General features: G+C 44.7%; 1 protein-coding gene across 6 annotated transcripts in view; it reads right to left on the bottom strand.

Annotated features, from left to right (window-relative positions):
• ZBTB47 (zinc finger and BTB domain containing 47) overlaps nucleotides 1-13,386 on the bottom strand; it is a 96,970-nt gene that overhangs the window by 16,148 nt on the left and 67,436 nt on the right. For 5 of the 6 annotated variants that reach the window (XM_078851867.1, XM_078851866.1, XM_078851868.1 and 2 more), the window contains exons 3-4: nucleotides 5,105-5,252; nucleotides 2,658-2,773 (exon numbers count right to left, since the gene is read on the bottom strand). In XM_078851867.1, coding sequence (XP_078707993.1) covers nucleotides 2,658-2,773; nucleotides 5,105-5,252 — 264 coding nt within the window. The remainder of the gene's footprint in view (nucleotides 1-2,657; nucleotides 2,774-5,104; nucleotides 5,253-13,386) is intronic. The other variant, XM_078851869.1, reaches the window with a different exon arrangement.

Raw genomic sequence — 13,386 nt, 5'->3', positions numbered from 1 at the left:
GCTTTCCTCCACGAAACACAGGAATTGCCAAGCTGGATCAGTCTCACGGTCCATCTAGTCCAGTATCCTGTCTCCAACAGTGATCAGCACTAGCTGCTTCAGAGGGTACATCAGGTAGGTACTTTATGGGATAACCTGCCCTCCTGGGAAAGTTTCTTCCTGACCCCCAATAGTTACAGGTTGGCTTAAGCCCTTAACTTACTCCACAGGACAATGAGTGAAAGCTGGTAGCAGACAGAAGTAATGGGATTGTGAGTAAGATGCAGTACTGAGAGCTAGGACTCCTGGGTTCCTTCCTCAGCCTGGCTATTTACTCATGAGAGTCTGGGCAAGTCAGAACCTCTAAGACCTCAGTTTCCCTGCCTGTAAAATAAGCACAGTACTAATGTAACTAGTCTGCTGCCCACTATGGCTACTGATGGCAAGAGTGGCCATCCACATAGACCATAGCTTACCTGGGCTAGAAGGAGACTGTTGGCTATTCAATTTACACCCAAAAGGGGGCAGTGATGAACACTCACACTAGTGATGAGCAGGGATCCTCAAAATCCGTTTGCTCCGGAAAAACACGGAATTTGAATTTTTACAGAGAATCTGGAGGGGCTCAGGCCATCAGATTTCATTTTAATCACAGAAAAATCCGGATACGTATGGGGTTTTTTTAGGGCTGTCGATTAATCGCAGTTAACTCATGCAATTAACTCAAAAAAATTAACTGCGATTAATTGCACTGTTAAACAATAGAATACCAACTGAAATTTTTAAAATATTTTTGGATGTTTTTCTACATTTTAAAATATACTGATTTCTATTACAACACAGAATACAAAGTGTACAGTGCTCACTTTATATTATTATTTTTTATTATAAATATTTCCACTGTAAAAATGATAAACAAAATAAATAGTATTTTTCAATTCACCTCATTCAAGTACTGAAGTGCAATCTCTTTATCGTGAAAGTGTAACTTACAAATGTAGATTTTTTTTGGTTACATAACTGCACTCAAAAACAAAACAATGTAAAACTTTAGAGCCTAAAAGTCCATTCAGTCCTACATCTTGTTTAGCCAATCGCTAAGACTAACAAGTTTGTTTACATTTACGGGAGATACTGCTGATTGCTTATTTACAATGTCATCTGAAAGTGAAAACAGGCATTCGCATGGCACTTTTGTAGCTGGCATTGCAAGGTATTTATGTGCCAGATATGGTAAACATTCGTATGCCCCTTCATGCTTCAGCCACCATTCCAGAGGACATGCTTCCATGCTGATGATGCTTGTTAAAAAAATAATGCATTAATTAAATTTGTGACTGGACTCCTTGTGGGAGAATTGTATGTCTCCTGTTCTGTTTTACCCGCATTCTGCCATATATTCATGTTACAGCAGTCTCGGATAATGACCCAGCACATATTCGTTTTAAGAACACTTTCACAGCAGATTTGACAAAACACAAAGAAGGTACCAATGTGAGATTTCAAAGGATAGATATAGCACTCGACCCAAGGTTTAAGAATCTGAAGTGCCTTCCAAAATCTGAGAGGGAGAAAGTGTGGCGAATGCTTTCAGAAGTCTTAAAAGAGCAACATTCCGATGCAGAAACCTCAGAAACCGAACTACCAAAAAAGAAAATCAACCTTCTGCTGGTGGCATCTGACTCAGATGATGAAAATGAACATGTGTCGGTCCGCACTGCTTTGGATCGTTATCAAGTAGAACCCATCATCAGCTTGGACGCCTGTCCTCTCGAATGGTGGTTGAAGCATGAAGGGACACATGAATCTTTATTGCATCTGGCATGTAAATATCTTGCAACACCAGCTACAACAGTGCAATGCGAACGCCTCCTTCTCACTTTCAGGTGACATTGTAAACAAGACGTGGGCAGCATTATCTCCTGCAAATTGTAACCATTCTTGTTTGTCTGAGCGATTGACTGAAGTAGGACTGAGTGGACTTGTAGGTTCTAAAGTTTTACATTGTTTTATTTTTGAATGATGTTATTTCTTGTACATAATTCTCCATTTGTAAGTTCAACTTTCATTATAAAGAGACTGCACTACAGTACTTCTACTAGGTGAATTGAAATATACTATTTCTTTTGCTTTTTACAGTGCAAATATTTGTAATCAAAAATAAATATAAAGTGAGCACTGTACACTTGGTATTCTGTGTTGTAATTGAAATCAATATATTTGAAAACGTAGAAAACATCCCAAAATATTTAAATAAATGGAATTCTATTATTGTTTAACAGTGCGATTAATTTTTTTTCATTGCTTGACAGCCCTAGTTTTTTTTAATTAGAGAATTTTGTTTTTTTTATCACGGAAAACTAGGATCCCTGGTGATGACTAGCCGGTTCGTTAGGTATTATATCCTTCCCAGGGGCCTTATGGAAGGCTAAATTAGCCTTTGTTAAGCATATGGCGAGGCTTGGATGACAGAAAGATCCTCTGGGTTACAAGAAATGGAAGAGATTAGTACGAAAGGGTTCAGATGCCGAAGGGCTTCTGGTGGGGGCCAGGCATGAGTGTGTGCTAATTTCAGACTGGAAGTCTCCAGCAGAAAGCAGGTGACTCACCATGTTGAGGGTGTGAGGGGAGGGATTTTTTTTTGCGGAGGGGGGTGTCTGCAGAATTTCTTCTCTTACCTCACATTTAAAAGGCTTCTCTCCAGAGTGCTGAAGAGAATGGACTTTCAGGGACATGCTGCGTTTGAATGACTTCCCACACGTCTCACATGTGAACGGCATATCCTTGGTGTGAGCTACAAATGAAGACAAAAAGGCAATAAGGCCTGATGGGGGAGGTGTTACGTCATGACCGTAAGAGTGAGAACGCGCTGGTGCTCCCGCCAGGTGGAGCCTATTGCTGGCACGCCAAAGCAAGGCGATCTGGACTTCGAGCCTCCGAGGGCTGCCATGTGAATGAACGTGAAATGGAGCTACTTAACGTCTGTGTAAGATTAACAGCTGAGCCAGCTCAGAAAGATGGGGCAAATGGCATGAAGTAATTTTTAAAAAAAACAGTGATAACTTTTATGAAACAATACGCACACCTCCCATAACTCACTGGCCACGCTGCCTAGCCGCCACTGTATTCTCTGAACATTTGTATTCATCACCCTCTCTTTCAATATTTATGAAACAAAAAATTATGCTGTCTCCTATTTTGTTTCTTTTTAATAAAGAGTAATAACTACTGTCTTTCAATAAATCCAGATCAAACTTGCTCAGTAAAGAGGTTTTTTCCTAACCAACAGCCCTGAAAACTCTTCCTGGGATCTCAGAGTCCAGCTGGATTCTTTCTTTCTCATGCATATAACAAACGGGCCAAATTTTGCCTGCCCTACTTCCTTTCAAGCACCACTGCCCTCAATGACTGAAGAGCAGCCTTTGACCATGTAACTTAATTAACAATCCTGTTGATCATGCACGAGGAGGAAGAGACCCTAGCTCACCCTCCCATAGCTGTGTTGGCTCTGCAGGGCTAACAAGCACCAAAAGCTCATCCTGCCTCAGTTTCCTCTGACTCTGATTGAGAGCCATTGGAAAGAAAGGGTCACATTTATATAGTCACCTTTCTGAGCAGACCCCCACTTGAATTCTGTCACAAGCCACTTGAGACCTGTGACAGATATTACAACTACATGCATCATCTTTGGGGCGGACATATTGTATTTTATGATTAAATCAGGCAAACCTCAAAAAGGCATTCTTTTGAGACGGACCAAACAGTATGAACTATAGACTATTCCTAGCCCTCTGCACTGATACAGGCAACGTGTATTTGAGTGTTCTTGGCCTGTTGAGTTGGTTTCCTGCAGAATACGGACTCACCAGAGAGTGATTTATGCAAAATTTCAAAACTGGCTATGTAGATTCCCAGCCTTTGAAGCTTGAGCTCCTGGGGCACTGGGGGAGCGACTGATTTTACCCATTTTCAGGAGGCTGGAGACAAAGCAAGACTTCGGGTATAAAAGGTTGAGTTTAAAGAGGCTTCCTTTTGATTCAGCAGACAGACAGGACCTTTGGTCTTAGGGCAGCCCCAAACCTGGTGGAAGGACTGGAAAAACTAGCGCTCCCTCCATGTGGAACGCGGGTGATTCCTGGTATGTCTGGTGAGTGTTTAAATCTTTTTATTGGTTGGTATATGTTTTCTTGGTGATGCTTTTGCCCTAAGAATAAATGTACTTTGCTTTGGAAGAGCTGTGTGGTCACCGGTAAAAAAACAACAACCCTGTCATTATCTTTGGAGAGAAACTAAACACCGGGGGACAAGGAGTTTGTCAGATCCGCTGGAGATATCATAGGGTGTGCCAGGGGGCTGTGCAGCCATAAACCGCCAGTCAGAAGGGAGTGAGACAAGGGTCCCTGCCCAGAGACAGGTGATGACTGGAGGCCAGAGACCAGACTGGGCACTTCTGAAGTGGATCTCACAGGGAAAGTACAGGTGCAGTTACCCTGAAAGTATGACAACCTGCCAGTACTAAAGATTCACCGTAAGAGTTGCTTTCTTTTAACACTAAATGAGGAACTTTATTAGCATAAGGAAAACAGCACTGTCTCTAAAATGCCCGTCTCTCATCTCCTCCATAAACTAGTTCTGGAGAACACTTACATTTCATTTAGTGCAGGGCAGGGTGAAATTTTTTGGCCATTCTTTTTTTTCAAGCAAAAATGCAGGTTTGACAAGACCCAAACGTTTCACGAATTCAGGTGTCAGTTTTGCTGAACTGTTCATTTGAAAGCAATTCAGAAAAATGAAAACGTTTTGTTTAGACATTTTTTAACCAAACGGTTTCAATGTTTTGTCTTGAAACAAATTTTATTTAAAAATTTCAAGTACATTAAGAATGGTCAGAATTGAAATGGCTTGATTTTGTCCAATGAAACATTTAATTCAACCGGAATCTATTTTTTCCCGACTTTTCAGAACTGCCACTGAACTGAAAAATCTGTCATTTGCCCAGCTCTAATTTCATTTTTTTAAGAGATACGTGGGAAACCTCTTCAGCGCAGTATGGGGGTAGGGTTAAACTGCATCTCCATTAAGCATGATGCCCCTGCGGCCTAAGCACAAACACCCATCCACTCACCAACCATGTGTTTCCGCACATGTGCCATGGTGTAGAATTTCTTCTCACAGATTTCACAGGAGAACTTCTTCTCTGCATAGCCATGGACAATTTTATTGTGTTCGTGGAGAGACCAGAGTTTCTTAAACGCTTTCCCGCATGTCACACACTGCAAGGGAAGAGAGGAATAAGACAGGGGCTGAAATATGCCAGAAGGGGGAAATATACAGGGAAAATATACAGCCCCAGCTGACAAAATTAAACGTAGCATCATGGGACAAACTGTCACCTTACAGTGGGTGGTACAATAGGGGGTGCGGACAGAATTTTTTCACTCTATGCACCTCCCCTGTGCACTCCTAACAATCGCACTCCTCTTGCCCACTTGTGTGATACGAGGTCAACCGGAGAAAGCGAATGCATGGAAGAGCAACACCTCAGCCAAGCTGTTCTGCACCAGCCAATGGAGATGGCTACTGCACTGGGGGCGATGTGGTTGTAGCAGAGCAGTTCGGGAAATGGGATAACCCCGGAACATTTTTGACAAAAATGAAAACAAATGAGTTTCTTGAAATTTTCTCTCAGAAAATGGTGACCTTTGGTTGAAAAACCCAGAAGTATTCGTTCGGCTTGAGCGGAACATCCAATCTACGGTCAGAAAAGTTTTGATGGAAAATTCTTGACTGGCCCTCGTTTACAGGGTGCAGCTGAGGGCCTGTGCTGTAGATCCAGATCCTGATGCATGCAGGCTGGATCCCAGGGATCCCAGGGAGTGGGACATGCGTGGTGGTGGGGCTGGGCATCTGCTGTTGTGTGGATCCTCCCTTTCCTCCCTTGGGCAGAGGACGCTACCATCTTTACTTTAGCAAGCAGAGAGGGAAACAGAGTTACGGTGAACAGACTAAGCAGCAGCATGTGGGTAGGGGGATGGATATCCTAGACCACAGCAAGCCTGAGGTGTTGTTCTGAACGTAAGCCATAGGCTATGTGTCTTCAAACCATCAGCAATGCTGGGGGGAATCGACGCAAAACCCAGTGGTGTTTGCAGGATTGATTAGGATCCTCCTGAGCTTCGCTTTGGATTCAAATGAACCGAAAGACGGAGCAAACCTCAGCCAGAACCTCTTAGACTGGCCTGACTCAGCCTTTCTTTCTCTTCAGCTTCAGGCTAGTGCCAGTTTCTTCCCTGGCTGTACATACTCTAGGGAGGGGGAAGGCAGAGGACGGAGAGAGCCTGGAGACACCCTTCCAGCTGCTAGCTGCACTACAGTGTGGGACTTGCACCAGGACCAGCTTGTCCTTGGGAACTAGATTCTCTGGGGCTGCCTCCCAGCTGGGGATGGTGGTATCCCAGCATGCAATGAGTGCTAGTCTCCTGCTGCATGCAAGCTCCTTGTATTCCCCGGAGGCCCTACCAGCTCCCATGCTGGCTCAGACCTAGCATGAAAGCAGCAGCCATCCCAAAGGAGTCCAGCCAGACATCAGCATCAGCTGGGCGCAGAATCGCCAAGACCATGGATTCTCTGGGGCAGGGACTGTCTGTGTTACCTGCCCATACAGCACCTAACACAATGCGGGCCCTGATCCTTGACTGGGGTTCCAAGGCACGACCGTAATGTAACTAATAACGCTCACATGGCATAACCACCTATAGCCTCGCAATCAGAGCCCAGCACACGCCCAGGTTTCCTTCGCTGCCTTTCCAGCTAGCATTGGATCACGAAGAACCCCACAAAGTCCTAAATCTGCCTCTTATTACAGCCCTCCTGCAGGAGCAGGCATTGCAGCTCCAGAGTTCATTCACTACGGGACTCGGCTAGAACTGACCTGTGAGCAAGGCTTCACCTTCACCGCACCCCTGATGCTTTCACGAGGAGCCATCGCCGCGAAGGGGAATGACAGTGTGAATGAGCAGCACCGTCGCTGAGGGCAAGAGCGAGCAGGGCAGGAATTGACACAGCTTCACCAAACTTTTTCATGACAAGCCCCACTCGTTGCTACAGGACACGCAGGGAGCACTTCGCCCCCACGCTGAATTGCAGCCTTCTCTGGGTCGGGGGATGAGACGTTTAACACAGTATAACACCAGAATACCGATCCCACTTGTCACTGGAGGAGGGATTTACGGAGGCTGAATATAGTTAGCTCAGGGGCATCTGACCAAAAAGCTGCCTTGGGATCATTAATGGCCTGTCGGCTACAGCTTCAGTTTTATGTCACATTCAGACGAGGGCCTCTCTCAGCACAATGCCCCTACTGCCATGCTTGGGCGCTGGCTCAGCACCAACTGCCCAGAGAAGATTGCCCCTCTTGGATTACCACACCACTCCCTGCGGCTCCTCTGTCTCTTGGAGATCTACTGCTGCTCAACAGGGAAGAGCGAAGATACGAGCTGCCCCACCGCATCAGCTGCTCAGGGTGCTGAGCACACACACATCACCCTGCTCCACCCTGCTCAGGAACGACGTGCATTTCCCCACTAGCCCTACTCAACAGTCAGTGGCTCACAGAGCCATAACCTGGCTCTAGTTCTCTCTGCTCCACTTCCAGGCGATAAACTTTCAGAGCTACCCCTTGGAATAGGCAAGTCACAGGACTGCTAAGGAATCGCTGACTTCGGATGATCAAGCATCCCAGTGTCCTGTACACACCTTTACCATGAAGGAGTTAGAAACAGGATAGTGCGCTTGGTATAATCCCTTCGCTGTGTTTACCCAGCAGCAATGATTTACTGAGACACAAGGACACAGCGCCCCTTCACATTTCACAGGCAGCAGTTCTCTTTTATTGGCCTCCCAAGTCCCTCTCCTTTTGCTAATCCCCACCCCTATCTCGTCCCCTAAGCTTGTATCCGTCACATTCCACAAGGAGACTGATTGCAAATTTGGTTTCAAGACCCGTTTAACAAGCACAGCTCAACGCAGGGCCAAAACTGCAGGGATTAACCCACTCTCTGCTTCTCACGGTACCAGCTCAGTCCGCTTCCACTGCCACGCCAGCTCTGGCCGCCAGGGCTGGTGAGAACAGAAGCTAAACAGGGTTGGACGTGGCCAGCATTTGGATGGGAAACCCCCAAGGTTTTGGATGGGAAATCCCCAAACCCCAAGGTCTGGAGACTGCTGAAAGACGTGACAAAGTACTGACTCACCAAGGTAATCAAAGCCCCAGCAGAGGGGGCACATGCTGTAATTTGGATGGGGCTTGTAAAATCAAACATATGTGGTCACTGAAGACCCCCAGGGCACTTTGTGTAATCACCGATGTGGTAAATCTAGCATCCGGGCTTCACTCCAATTTTGGCCATTTTATTCTGTCAATCCCAGTGTATCTGCATTCTCAGTGTGGAGGGAAAACTGTTCTCCCTTTCCTGCCCAACTCGCTCGACATCCGTTAGCCATGTGTGTAAAGTGTTGTGGGATCCATTCAGGGCTGGTATCAGATGTGTCTGCTGCTTCAGTTCCCCATATTTCTCCCAGGATCTTCAACAGGCCTGCACGCTACCCGAGTGCTTTCACAGCTCGTCTTCAGCGTTCCGCGCTCTAGCCACAAGGCGTAGCTCAGCCCTTCCCGAGAACGAACTTTCCTTCCCCTACATTAGCTAGCAGCACTGTATACGTCCAAAGCAAAGTTCCCACTGACTTCAGACTGGGCGTGCTCAGCACTTCGGCTAGTCACGCCCCAAGTGTCTGAAGGTGGACAACCCAGAAAGAAAGAACTAAAGACAACACAATGGCCACCTGGGAAGTTTGGTTTAAGTGACTTGCCCAGCATCAAGTAGTAACTCAGTAGCAGAGGCAGGGACTGATTCCAATTCTTCAGGGCAGCATTTGCCTTAGCCACAAGACCCTCCTTTCTCTTCCTGCAGTCCCCTACCTCATTCACTACACAACTTCTGCAGCTTCCGGATGTCCCACAGAGAACAACCTCATTAACTACACAATCCCAGTTATGCTCCGAGCACTGTCCAGCAGATTCGTATTATTCAGAAAGCCATTTTCTTGTTGAAAAAAAATGTCATCCGCATGTTTTCAATCAGCCCTACTCTCTAACCTCCTTCCTGTTAGATACTTGTACTTTCCCCAACCTGGCACAACGTCACTACACTCTTCATATTCCACAATGCTATTCCCCTCAATCCACAGATCAAAGAACTGAACGTCTCACTGCTGTACAAGCTTTGCATCACTGTCAGACACAGAAAGAACATAAATTCGCTCAAAATACTTATTTTACCACAAAAATGCACAAAAACTTCTATAGATTTTCACTAAGATTTTAAAATAATGGCTCAACTGTACAAGAAAACAGTACCAGGCAAAATCCTTCACATGCACAATAGTTTGTACGTAGATTTATAAAATAGATTAGTTTAAATTCAAACTAATCAAAATATTTGCCTGAAAATTCTCAGAAAAGTGGCAATTTTGGTTGAAGTCCAGCACTCAAAAGTTAGGAAATGCCAGAATTAAGGTTGTCTGTACAATTTTAATTCTGTTCCCTTCTGCGTATGCATTATGATACAATCTTTAATTACATGATCATCTACCATTTTTCCATGGGACTTCTGCCTTATTGAGTATGTCTACACGGGAACAAAAGACGAGCAGCATGGCCGCTGCTGGCCCGTGTCAGGTGACTCATGCTCAGGGCTCAGGCTGTGGGGCTAAAAATTGCTGTGTAGACATTCCGGTTCAGGCTGGAGTCTGGGCTCTGGGACTCTTCCCTCTCGTAGGGTCCCAGGGCTCAGGCTCCAGCCTGAGCCCAAATATCAACACTGCAATTTTACAGCCCCGCCACCCAAGCCCTAGGAGCCTGAGTCAGCTGACACAGGCCAGCTACGGGAGTTTAACTGCAGTGTAGACATACCCAGGGTTACAATATTAAGGCAGCTGAATGCTGCCCTGGAAATTGGATTCTATCCCTGCACAGTTCCTATGTGATGCTGAACAAATCACTTCAATCAAACTTTTCACAGGCAGCCACTAATTGCGTGTCCTCATTTTCTGGGTTCATCTTCAGATTGGCAGAAGTGTTGAGCGCCCACAGTTGCCAGTGAAGTCAGTGGGAGCTGTGCCCTAAACACATAAATTGCTATTTAATGCAAAGTACTCTGAAAAATCAGGTCCTAGCTGCCTCAGACTGGTTGCCCAAAATCACTGAAAACTTTTAACCTTAATCTCGCTCTGCCTCAATGCCCCATCTGTAAAATGGGAATAATACCATCCCTTCACCTCCCAGGGGTGATGGAAAGATAGACTGGTGACTGTCTGTGAAGCACTTGGATAGACAGTGATGCGGGCCACAGAAAAGCCCATAAGGGCATTAATGATTTCATCTTCATAGCAGGGTTTGAATAGTGTGCAGTAAAATAACACAGGGGTGCACTCTGAACAATGAGGAGAAAACCAAATATTGAATAACTATCCTGTGCACGGAATGAGGCAAAGGTCCTGTGGAAAAAAAATGGTATCTGATCATCTAAAAAGATTGTACCATAATGCATACATGCAAGGGGCTGAATTAAGGTTGCACAGGCAACCTTAATTCTGACATTTTCAAATGATGGAGATTGCAACTGTAATATTTTAATATTAATATTTTAATTAATAATTTAATATTAATCTTTTAGGTTATTGTGTGTGTAATTCATACAGTACACTGAAGTTTAAATTCTGCTTTAAGTTCAGTTTCAGGACCTTAGGACCAGGTTCGGATATTCAAACTCACATTGAGCAGTGCCTTACTCCACGAGTGGATGCAAATGGGTGTGAACCTTAGCTGGTGGAGCTGATGTAGCTATTGACTTCAGTGGAGCGATGTTGACTTACAACAGGTGACAATCTGGCCTGCTGACTTCAATAGGAACGCTTGGGATAAACTACTCTTCAACCTGAGTAAGGATACCAGAACGTGGCCCATAACTAGGGCTCCGTGTCTGTCATGGAGGTTGCGGGAAGTCACGGATTCTGTGACTTTCTGCGACCTCTGTGACTTCTGTTGCGGCCAGTGCGGCTGAACCCAAGCAGCAGGCTCTGGGGACCACCTGAGCAGAGATCTCCAGGGTGGCCAGAGCAGCGCTACCCCGGCAGCCCCTGGCCACCGGTGTCATGGCTGGCCCCGCCTCTCCCCCCAGCAGCGACTCCCCAGCGCGCCTGCCCCCCCGCCACAATTTAGTCAAGGATATTTATAGTCTAAGTCATGGACAGGTCAGGGGCGTGAATTTTTGTTTATTGCCTATGACCTGTCCATGATTTTACTAAAAATACCTGTGACTAAATCGCAGCCTTACCCATAACTATGGACCATTTATTTTTTCTCCTTCTGATGTGGCTTCTCCATTGTGGGAGGTTCGCAACCATGGTGGGCCTATACTGAGCCTCCCTATTTCCCCCAGAAATATTGACACAAGAAGTTGGTTATAAGCAATGTTATTTATGCTTGGAGTGAACCTATCTTATTTGAAGCCTTCTGCACTCCTATACTTCCTGCATCTTTTACGCCAAGTCCTTATCCCTCAGTATCCCTCACACGTGGGTAGTGGAAGGGCAAGAGTTTGAATTTTAGGCGGCTTCACCAACCTCATGGCCCATAGCTATAGTTTTAGGGATAACCCACACAAAATCAGACCTGGATTAATTTAAAAAGAAATCACTCAAGCACTGGAAGGATAACATGGGACCGTCTAGGGTTTTCTTATCTATATTAAAAAAAATGACATTTGTAAGATGATGTCAGTTCAACATGGATTAGAAGATTCACTGGAGAATTTTTTAAAAATGCTTAACCAATGAAGCTGCAGCATTCAGTATTATTAAACTTTTCCTGGATTCTGATTGGTTCATGTCACCTGTAACGTTCCAATGTAGCAGCCAGCCAATAAATTACTCTTAAAGAAGAAAAAAAAAGGAGTACTTGTGGCACCTTAGAGACTAACAAATTTATTTGAGCATAAACTTGAGCTGTAGCTCACGAAAGCTTATGCTCAAATAAATGTGTTAGTCTCTGAGGTGCCACAAATCCTCCTTTTCTTTTTGCAAATACAGACTAACACGGCTTCTATTCTGAAACCTGTCTTAAAGAAGAGTTGGTCTACATTAGAAAAGTTGCATTGGTTTAACTGAATCTATTTTAAGAATCCATTAAATCTAGTTAAATTGGTACAAACCTCTAAAGCAGACATACTTAAAGTGATTTCTAAAAGGATTAAACTAGGTTAGCTGAATTCAGAAATGCGTCGACACAAAAGCTAAACCGATGTACAGCAAGAATTAAAGCTGTTTTATGTCACACAGCAAATTTCCAAATTAAGCTAAATCAATTTAAGACAGGGTTAAATTGGCTGACGTGTGTCTATGTTAGGAGTTTGTGTCAATGTAACTGGATTGATTGACCGATGTTTAAAATCAATTTGAATAAACTGGTGCAACGTTTCTACTATAGACAAGGCCTAAGTACATAAAAGTACACGTATAAAAATGACAAGAAACGTTAGATAAGTACCTATATACAGTAGCATCATGGATTATCCGAACTGATTGAGTGACACTGCATGTATTTGGGTAAATTGGGAGGGAATATCGGAAATAGACCTGCTAGCAGTTCCTTGGATCAGGGCATTTGGATACAAGGGTTGTGCTGTGTGTGTGCTGGGAGGGGGCTGTGCTCTGTTTGTGGGGTTATGCTGTGTGTGTGTGTACACACGTATGTATACACAAAGAAATCAGCTTTACTTTTTCCTCACGTCTACATACTAAACAACCCTGATAAAATCCTTGGTCATTACTGCTCGAGGTTCCAATTGTACCAGACAAGCCCATTGCTGCCCAGACACTCACACCGGTAGATAAGGAATTTTCTTGTGTCTCAGTGTAACACTCTGGGGGTCAGGGGGCAGTGACTGCAGAACAGGAGAGAAATGCTTGAGTGGTTTGGGGTAACAGAAACCCAGCGTTTTCCTTGATTCCCTGTTGCTCATATTTCACGTTTACACAATAACATGAGGATGCACACCACTGTCCACTCGCTGCAGTGCTGCAATTTAGTTTCTTTCCAGCAGTTGGCACTGCAGTTCTACAACTGACATTTGTCAACACCCTAAAGCAGTTTTCAGAGTAGCAGCCGTGTTAGTCTGTATTCGCAAAAAGAAAAGGAGTACTTGTGGCATCTTAGAGACTAACCAATTTATTTGAGCATAAGCTCTCGTGAGCTACAGCTCACTTCATCGGATGCTCAACCTTTCCAAAGTACTGTCCCCTTTTCAGGAGCCTGCTTTGTCATGTGTACCCCAAATTTCACCTCACTTA

This window comes from Lepidochelys kempii, chromosome 2 (assembly GCF_965140285.1).
Source record: "Lepidochelys kempii isolate rLepKem1 chromosome 2, rLepKem1.hap1, whole genome shotgun sequence".
In the NCBI taxonomy this organism is placed as follows: domain Eukaryota; kingdom Metazoa; phylum Chordata; order Testudines; family Cheloniidae; genus Lepidochelys; species Lepidochelys kempii.
The sequence above is the reverse complement of the archived record's forward strand: the minus strand, read 5'-3'. Positions and strand labels throughout refer to the sequence as shown.